Source organism: Somniosus microcephalus, chromosome 18, assembly GCF_052327205.1.
Source record: "Somniosus microcephalus isolate GS21.2 chromosome 18, FLI_Smic_1.0, whole genome shotgun sequence".
Lineage (NCBI taxonomy): Eukaryota > Metazoa > Chordata > Chondrichthyes > Squaliformes > Somniosidae > Somniosus > Somniosus microcephalus.
In genome coordinates this window covers 20,674,650-20,683,978 of record NC_141004.1, presented here as the reverse complement: position 1 = coordinate 20,683,978, position 9,329 = coordinate 20,674,650, and the positions used below count along the sequence as shown (strand labels likewise).

The 9,329-nt window shown below is 49.5% G+C and overlaps 1 protein-coding gene across 4 annotated transcripts in view; it reads left to right on the top strand.

The window, feature by feature from the left end:
• Positions 1-726: 726 nt before the first annotated feature.
• LOC147105090 (ras-related protein Rab-7b-like) overlaps positions 727-9,329 on the top strand; it is a 38,527-nt gene continuing 29,924 nt past the window's right edge. The window contains exons 1-3 of one of the 4 annotated variants that reach the window (XR_015081678.1): positions 727-1,318; positions 3,285-3,355; positions 4,005-4,066. Coding sequence is in view for 1 of the 4 variants with exons in the window: in XM_086011167.1 (XP_085867293.1) it covers positions 4,014-4,066 (53 nt within the window). In the remaining 3 variants the exon portion in view is untranslated. The remainder of the gene's footprint in view (positions 1,319-3,284; positions 3,356-4,004; positions 4,067-9,329) is intronic. The other 3 variants (XR_015081677.1, XM_086011167.1, XR_015081679.1) reach the window with 3 other exon arrangements.

Below are 9,329 nucleotides of genomic sequence, written 5' to 3'. Positions count from 1 at the left end.
CAATGTGATAACGACCAAATAATTTTTTTTTTTTAGTGATGTTGGTTGAGGGATAAATATTGGGAGAACTCCCCTGCTCTTCTTCGAAATAGTGCCAGGGGTTCTTTTACGTGCACCTGAGAGAGCAGACAGGGCTTTGGTTTAACATCTGAAAGAGGGTTTTCAAAATCTGTTTTGAGTCATTTCATTGGCTGTGTGGACTAAATTGGAGAGCTCTTTCAAACAGCCGGCACAGGCATGATGGGCTGATTGTAGTGTATGTACCTTTAAGGGGAGAACTACTTTTGACAGCTCCTGTATACTGTAGTACCGGTAGTGACCACACCGGTATATAAACCCTGAGTAGGGATCTGTACTTTAGTTTTTGAGTAACCTGCATCCAGTAAACACCTGTTGATTGTTCCTCTGCAGTCTCTGTCGATTTATTGAAGAATACCATACATTAACATTCACGGATTCAACACTGATGTGATGTAAGATTCTATTCTACCCCTCATCCTTCGTGCTTGTTGTTTTCTCAGTAGCTATTTGCTGACTGTTGATTCACGATTGGTAGTTTTCATATCCCCCTCCTCGCTAATTCTTTACTGGTATGTTCCTTGTTACTATTTTAGGAATATGAAGTTCAACCAATCAAGTGTGAGGCAGGAGTATTTGTACCTGGCAAGGTGTGTCGAGCACAGACATGTACAGAAGGTGCTTGGAGCCATTTTCTTGTTCTGATGACACTCCCGGGCACTTGCATGGGCCTCGTTGTACCTGTGCCCTGCGGCTCTCTGTGACATGGAAGCGAAACAGTTCAGGAGTTTGCAGTGTCCCAGCCCCCTTGCAGACCCCTGTAAGCGTATAACTAATAGTTAATAACGTGTTCAATTTTGCTTCTAACCTACTCGCAGGAAGGCTCAACAGCATGGCATTATTTCCATAGTGCACGTTGCATCTGAGATTTCACAATCAGGACATTAGACTAACCCTTCCCTTTTAATGCAGTGAGTAAGCCAGTGACGGTTTTGTTCCAGCCTGTAGAGTTCCAGCTGGTGGGCAACTCCCCTGTTGCTATGCATCTGAATCCCAACCAAACCGGCTTTTGTCGTCACTTTGAGAAGTTGTTTTGTTTTGACAGCGGTTTGATATCTGGGTGTGAGCTGCCGAGAGCTCATTCCCCCCTACCCCACTCCCACCTCAACGCCTCCATGAGATGAACTGAAAGTAAAATGGGACTGGGAGGCGTCAGACTGCGAAGTGGCACTGTAGATATCTGTGCTGAGTGTAATCTCCTCGTATCCTGCCAAGAGCCGCAGTGGGAATGAGCCAAACTGTAAGTAGCTGGAGAACAACCTGAAGAAATTGCTGCTTTCACCCGTTGGAGGCCTGGTTTGTCATTCGGTAGCGGGGGCTCTTTCAAACTTCACTTTCTCCCGCTTGTATTTCCTTTTTTTTTTGGTTCAGGAGCTGGCGTCAAGTCCCAAAAAGGGATTTATCGGTCACTTTTTATGCCTGACAGGCTTATTGAGGGTGTTGCCGGTTACTGAAGCTCAGTCAGGGCTCGGTGTCACTGGGCTGCCTCGGCACCGAGCATTTCACTGACAGGACCTGACCTGGTCCTTACCTGGTCCAGACAGTCCACCTCCACATTACAAGGTCATGTTCAATTATGCGGAGGGGGGGATCAAGTTTTGCGTTTTTTCAGTGCAATCCGGGCGGAATCGGCCGAACCAGCGCGAAAAGGGTCGGGGCATTTTACAGAGCTGGCCACAGAATTTCCACCACCAGGTCCGTTGCGCCGGTTTCGGGGGAAGGCTCTTCAAATTGCGGTTATTTTTTTTCTGAGGCGCACAAGCGCTCGTCCGCACCGATGTTTTCCTCGGAGCTGGGCTCCCGCGGGGAGGCGCAGCGTCTGTCCCGGGCCCCCGCGGGGAGGCGCAGCGTCTGTCCCGGGCCCCCGCGGGGAGGCGCAGCGTCTGTCCGCGCGGCAATTTAAAGGGACCGTGCGCACAAAAAAAGAAATTAAAGGGAACAGTGGTAGGCACGTTTTTTTTCCATATCCCAAAAAATATTTAAGGGGGGGAAATTGGGTTGATTTGCGTTTCTTGTTAGCTAACGGGGTGCAAATCCCCTAGCGACCGGGCGCGTGGCACCGCTAACACCTCCCGCTGAAGTTAGCGGCGGTGCTAGTCGGTAGCGCCCCACGGTGTTCCGCCACCGGTAATGACATCATCGTCCCACTTGCACCCCCCCACCACAAACTGCCCTTGCGCCCCCTGACCTATCGCCGGACAATATGTCCGACAGAATCAGGGGGGCATTTTTGCAGCGGCGACGGTGGTAGTTAAAGGGGCAGGGATCGGGCGGCCATTTTTATTTTGGCCGACTGCCAGCACCTGCCCCCTTTCCCTGTTTTTTTCGGGGTGCCGGCCGCGATCGCTCAACCTGGCACTCCTCCGCTGGCACAAAGCTGATCCTGCTTGATGTTGACACATTGCCGTGTGGCATAACAGTGCTTGTATTAAAGCTAAAGCAAAATCCTGTGGAATTTTGACGAAAGGTCATTGACCTGAAACGTTAACTCCGTTTCTCTACCAGATCACTAATAAATCCAATAAGGACTTCAGGAGAAACTTCTTTACTCAGCGAGTGGTGAGAATGTGGAACTCGCTAACACATGGAGTGGTTGAGGTGAATAGTACAGATGCATTTTTTTTTATTCGTTCACGGGATGTGGGCGCCGCTGGCAAGGCCGGCATTTATTGCCCATCCCTAATTGCCCTTGAGAAGGTGGTGGTGAGCCGCCTTCTTGAACCACTGCAGTCTGTGAGGTGAAGGTGCTCCCACCGTGCCGTTAGAGAAAGCTTTAAGGGAAAGCTAGGCAAGTACATGAAGGAGAAAGGAATAGAAGATTATGTTGAGAGGGTGAGAAATGAACTAGATTGGGAGGAGGCTCGTGTGGAGCATAAACACTGACCTAGAGCTGTTGGGCCGAATGGCCTGTTTCTGTGCTGTAAAATTCTATGTCGGCTCTCCACAGACGCTGCCTGACCTGAGCATTTCCAATTTCTATTAGAGCTATCCTGCTGAAAGATAGTGGCCCAGAAATTCGGGTCTCCACGGGTGAGTACGCGCGGGGTACTCACCCGTAGGCCCGATGGAAGTGCCGGTTTCCTGAATGCACTGCGCATGCACGGGAAACCGGCACTTCCGTTCTTCTGAACGAAGAGGTTCAGAGGTCTAACGCGTGCGTGGGGGAGGCTGCGCGTGCGCATCAAACTTCCGTTTTTTTTTTACAGGTTTTCACGCGAGGGTAAGCCTGCAGAAGTTAGAAATGTAAAAAGCAGGCGTAAGGCCTGCTTTTTACAAGGTAAGTGGTGAATTAATGAAAATTAAAACATTTTTTCCACAGGTTTATTATTTTTAAATACTTTACAAGGTAAGTTTATTTTTAGCCCCGTTAGAATATAAAATTATTTTTTTCAAAAATTTAAATTATTGTTTAAAATAGTTATTTCATGTAATTTATAGTTTATTTTAAAAATGTGATTTAAAAAAAAGTTTATTTGAAGGTTTAGTGCTATTTTGGGGCCGTAGTATTTATAAGTCTTGACAGCTCTTCCTGTCAGACTTATGAATGGAGCATTCCCTGCCCCGATTGGCTGCCCATGGCCCACGTGATCCCAGGGGATGCATCGAATTAACTGCGCCCCTGGGATACGCAAGCACTGCGCGCCGGCAGCTGGACCAGGCCCCGAATCAGAATTCCACGGGGCCCTACAGCTCAACAGCCGGCGCGCAAGGTAAGTGCAGATCGGGGGCTTGCACCCGCGGGAAGCCCCCGACCCGAATTTCTGGGCCATTGAGCTTTTTTTTAACAAGCTCGTACAGGCAACACCAGAGCCACAACCCTTTGGGGAGCTGCCCCAGTCAAGTGCATCAGTCCACAAAGCATTGTGGACAATTAATAGTCCGTCAGCTGAGTGGTGACAAAATATCTTCCTATGTTTGCTTTGCAGGTAACATAGATGAGCACCAACAAGAGAGGGGGCTTGAAAATAATTATCCTTGGTTCCCTTGGGTAAGCAGCAATATATCTTTTAAAAAATATATATTACAGACTTCCAATATCTTTCAGAGACATTCGGGAGAAGCTGGGAAAAGAGGTTTGGGGGAGGGGAGCAGAGGAACAAAATGATTTTAAAACATCATCAAGTAAAAACAAAGCACAGCAAGCTGACTGATTTTGGGCCAGAAATTTGGGTTGGAGGCTTCCCGCGGGCGCTAGCCCCTGACCTGCACTTACCTAGCGCGCCTGCCGTTGTGCTGTGGGGCCACGTGGGATTCCGACCCTGGGCATCCTCCAGCTGCTGGCGCGCAGTGCTTGCGTATCCCAGGGGTGCAGTTAGTTCGCAGCGTCCCCTGGGATCACGTTGGCCATGGGGAGCCAATCAGAGCAGGGAATCTCTATTCATAGATTTGACAGGAAGACCTGTCAAAGCTATGAATAGAGATCGGCCCCAAAACCTAAGTAAAACTTCAAATACATTTTTTTTTTTTTAAATCACATTTTTAAAATAACTATAAATTACATAAATTAACTATTTTAAACAAAAATTTAAATTTTTGAAAAATTAATTAATGTTTTTAACGGGGCTAAAAATAAACTTACGTTTCTTTAAAGTATTTTAAAATGATAAACCTGTGGAAAAAATGTTTTAATTTTACTTAATTAACCTCTTGTTAACAGCAGGCCTTGCGACTGCTTTGTAAACGCGCAGCTGCTAGGGACTTGCCCTCACGGAGAAACCTGTAAAAAAAATCGGAAGTTCCAGGCGTACGCGCTGCCTCTCCGGCGCACGCGTTTGACCTCCGAACTCCTTCCTTCAAGGGAACAGAAGTTCCGGTTTCCAGCGCATGCGCAGTGCATGCACGAAACCGGCACTTTCGTTGGCCCTACAGGTGAGTACACAGCGCGTACTCACCCGTGGGGACCCGAATTTCTGGCCCAATTACTACACCTCAAGAACCGTTCCTTGTAAAGCCCATATTGGGGCCACAAAGGGTTCACTCATAAAAATATGAGGACAGTGAACTGTATTTATCATTTGGAATTAGAAGAGCGCACAGTTAAACATTCACCTAACCTAATGAGGGCATTTTTCCGACTTTGCGCTCCCGGTGGGGTGCATTGCTGACCAGGAGCACGCAGCGGAATCTTCCAATTGTCTGCCATGACTTCAGCAGGAAAGCCGCAGAAACCCATGGGGCTCGATTTTGTCAATGGGGAGCTTTGGGAGGCGGGACTCCCACTTTTTGGGTTGTAGTCCCGCCTCCATCGATTTGTGGCCAACCCACGCTATTTTCCCTTGATTGACTTTGTTAAGCCAGCCCAGCGGGCTCAGCAGGCCAATTAAGGGACACCTGGGCCCCGATTTTCTGCCAGCCGTCGGGCGGCTTTTCAGGCGGCCGGAGGCCAAAAATCGCCGAAAAAGCGTGTCGCGACCCCCCCCCCCCCCCCCCGCCTGATTCCCTGCCCCGTCTGACTTTCGGACCGCCGTTTCTCCGCGACCCGCTTCAGTCCCGGCCGCCGCTGGCGGGACTGGTCGTCGAAACACTAATGACCAATTATTACCTTGTTGAAGTAGATTTTCCGGGGCCGTTGCGACTTTGGGGCTTTCCCCACATGAAACCCGCCTGCGGGTAACCCCGCTGCTGAAAGCTGACGTGAAGCTTGCCGGCATGCTAGCTGTCAGCTGCTGGTCAATGGAGAAGCTGCGATTTAAAGGGACAGCACTTGTATGTTGAAGGACCTTGTTGCTGAAGGCTTGGGGCTACTTCTTCAAGGCTTAGGCACAGCTGTGGAAGGTTGGAGCCTCACACACTTCTCCAATGTGATCTCCTGGGAAGCCCCTCTCGCCACCCTCACTCAGTGCTTCCTCAGCGGAGGCATCTACGAGAAGCATGGGACGCCTTTTTTTCCTTCCCTCCTTGCCATTAGAGGATCTCCAGCAGCAGAGGCGGCAGCAGCAGAACCAGGAACAGCATGATGAGCACCAGGAGCACCAGGCTGCTGCTCACTCACCTGAAGCTGCACAGGCCAGAAGGGGCCAGCGCTTGGAAGTGGCTTGAGAGCACCTTGCTGCGCTTTAGGGGGCCATGGGGACCCGTATCTGCACTGGCAGTCCTACTCAGAAGGACTTCCATGAAGATCTGGTTTCTCTGTTCAACTGATGGCCAACGCTCCTCAAGAGATGTCATTCTCTTATGAGCACTCGCCATGTTTTCCGTACCCTGGCGAGTTACCTCCTCCATGGAGGTTGCCAACCTTTCCATGGTGATGCGTTCATGCGCCAATGACTCCACAAAGGCTCTGCTCATGGTCGCTATGGACTCCTCCATTCGCTCCACACTTGCAGCGACCCTGGAGACAAAACCTGCCAGAGACTCTGCATCTGTGCATGGAGATCCATCACCTCTTCACTTGCAGATGGACCCAGAGGCAGAGGGTCGACATGCAGCGCAGCTGAGCTGGCAGAGTCCTGCGCCCTCCGACAAGGACTCTCCACTGCTGTCCCTGTCTCCAGAATCTGCTGAGGCTCACTTGTGAGCTGTGAAACACCAGGTGACAACACTACTCTGTCCCGAAGGTCCCCCCGTGGTGTGAGTGTCTGCGCTGGTGCTGGGTGCGCTTACTTCTGCTGACGCTGCACCCTCAGAGGTTGGAGCTTCCTCTGAGGAGTCTGGCTGCACAGCCTCTTCCTCCTCCACAGTGAGGACGGGGGCTCTGGATGGTACTGTAGGGGAGTTAAGGAAGGAGTTAGAGATGTAATGCCAAGGTTCTTTTGGTGACTCCCAGCGAGTTGGCATCTGCTGACACCTGTATCCATGCAGCATTGGTCTCAGTGGGAGGCCTCGTCCTCCCTGACCTAGGGAAGAGGACCTCCCTGTGGGCCCTAACCCCATCCAATAATGCCTGCAGTGAAGCCTCGTCGAATTTGGAGGCAACTCGGGGTCTGGCACTGGCCACAGCTGCTGCAGGATCCTCTGCCATCCTGTATGGTTCGTTTGGAAGCCTTCAGAGGATGCAGTGCTTGCTGTGGACCTTGAAAGCACCATGAATGATGACATCATACTGTGGGGATTTCTGACTCGAATTGGTCAATTAACAAGGCTTCCCACATGCTGGGAATTAATTGGCAAATTGAGGGAAAATTGCGTGGAGCTGGCTGACACTTTTTTACGTGTGTCAGAAACCCCACATTCGGGGAAATCCGACCATTCCCCACACAAGCCGAAAATCGGGGCCATCTTCTCTACATTTACACTATCAAACCCCTTCATAATTTTAAGGACCTTTATCAAGTCACCCCACAGCCTTCTGTTTTCTAGAGGAAAAAAACCCAGCCTATTCAATCTTTCCTGGTAGGTATAACCTCTCAGTTCTGGTATTATCCTTGTAAATCTGCACCTTCCACAGTGCCTCGGTATCCTTTTTATAATATGGAGACCAGAACAATGCTGTTTTAAGAGGTCGCATATGCTCCCATACACCCACGGTGTCCCCAGCTGACTTTTCGATGTGTGCTCTCCATGGGCAAGGCTCCCTACCGGGAGTACGAAGTTAGAAAATTACCCCCCGCCGCAGACACTTCACTAATGGGTGGCTCCACCTCCCCCACCCCCCCCCCCCCAAAACCCCACAAACCCACTCTAGTACAAGGGATAAAATATGGAATCTAGTCACACTCCAGGCAGTGTAGATATCGAAGGAGTAGACCACCAGTAAATACCAACTCCAGTCAGTCATTCAAAGGCAAATTGGCTCCGTTTCTGGTTCAGTAAAGAACAGCCAAGGTACAGATTTGGAAATACCATTTCAAATACAGTAGATTAGATCCTGAATGGGCCAAGTGCTATTTTCATCATCCCTACATCCTCACATTTGTTGCAGATAAGAGTCAGTAGTCAAGAAAGTGCATCCCCATCTACATTTGAAAACACCTACACTGCCAATCTCAAGAAGTAAAGAAAGAAAGACTTGCATTCGTATAGCGCCTTTCAAGTGGGATAAACATTGGCCCAGGACACCGAGCGAACCCCCTAGCCCCCCTTTAGATAGTGTCGTGGGATCTTTTACGGGCCACCTGATAGGGCAGGCGGGGGCCTGGGTTTAACATTTCACCCAAGAGGTGGCACCTCCGAAGAGTGCATCACTCCCTCAGACTAGATTTTGTGCTCAAGTCTCTGGAGTGGAGCTACCATTGAGGCTGACACCATGGACACAGCGCTGTACAGTAAATGGAGATTCCACCTGCTTGGGCCATTGCAGTGTTTTCCTGAGGAAGGCTCGAGGTAAACATCTCCCCTATGTTGCTATAAGTTTATAAATAGGGCATTGTTGAGCCCTCATGCCAATACTGCAACTTACCTCAGTGTACTGACTGGTGTTGGTCCTCAAGCAGGTTCGCCATCTGCTGGCCGCACTCGGTAAATAAAATTGAAAAGCAGGGAATAACAACAGAAAACGCTGGAAAAACTCAGCAGGCCAGGCTGCATCCGTGGAGAGAGAAACAGAATTAACGTTTCAGGTCTGGGACCCTTCGTCAGAACTGGAAAAAAAACAGGAAATGGAACAGATTTTAAAGCAAGTTTAGGGGCTGGGAAATGGAAGGGATGAAAGAACAAAAGGGAAGGTCTGTGATAGGATAGAAGGCTGGAGAAGTAAAGAGGCATTAAGAGATATTCAAGGCGAGAGGAGATGGTAATGGGACAGGTTAAGGAACAAAGGATGGCTCTAGATGAAGTGTAAATTGCGCTGGCAGAATGGAGGACAGCTGCCATGTGGGAGGGAAGGAAAAAAGGCCAAACAAAAAGTGTGGATAAAAAATATATATATGATAGGGGCTGAGGTTATGATCTGAAATTGTTGAACTCGATGTTGAGTCCAAAAGGCTGTAAAGTGCCTAATCGAAAGATCAGGTGCTGTTCCTCGAGCTTACGCTGAGCTTCCATGGAACAATGCAAGAGGCCGGGGACGGTGAGGTCTGAGTGGGAGTGGAGCGGTGAATTAAAGTGACAGGCCACCGGGAGCTCGGGGTCCCCCTTAGTTCTGTTATATAGAACCTTGGTTCGACCACACTTGGAGTACCGTGTACCGTTCTGGTCTCCATATTATAGAAAGGAGATAGAGGCGCTGGAGAGGGTGCAAAAAAGATTGACAAGGATGACACCAGAAGTGAGAAGTTCTAACTATCAGGAAAGACTGAACAGGCTGGGGCTTTTTTTCCTTGAGAAAAGAGAAGGCTGAGGGGTGACCTAATAGAGGTCTTTAAAATTATGAA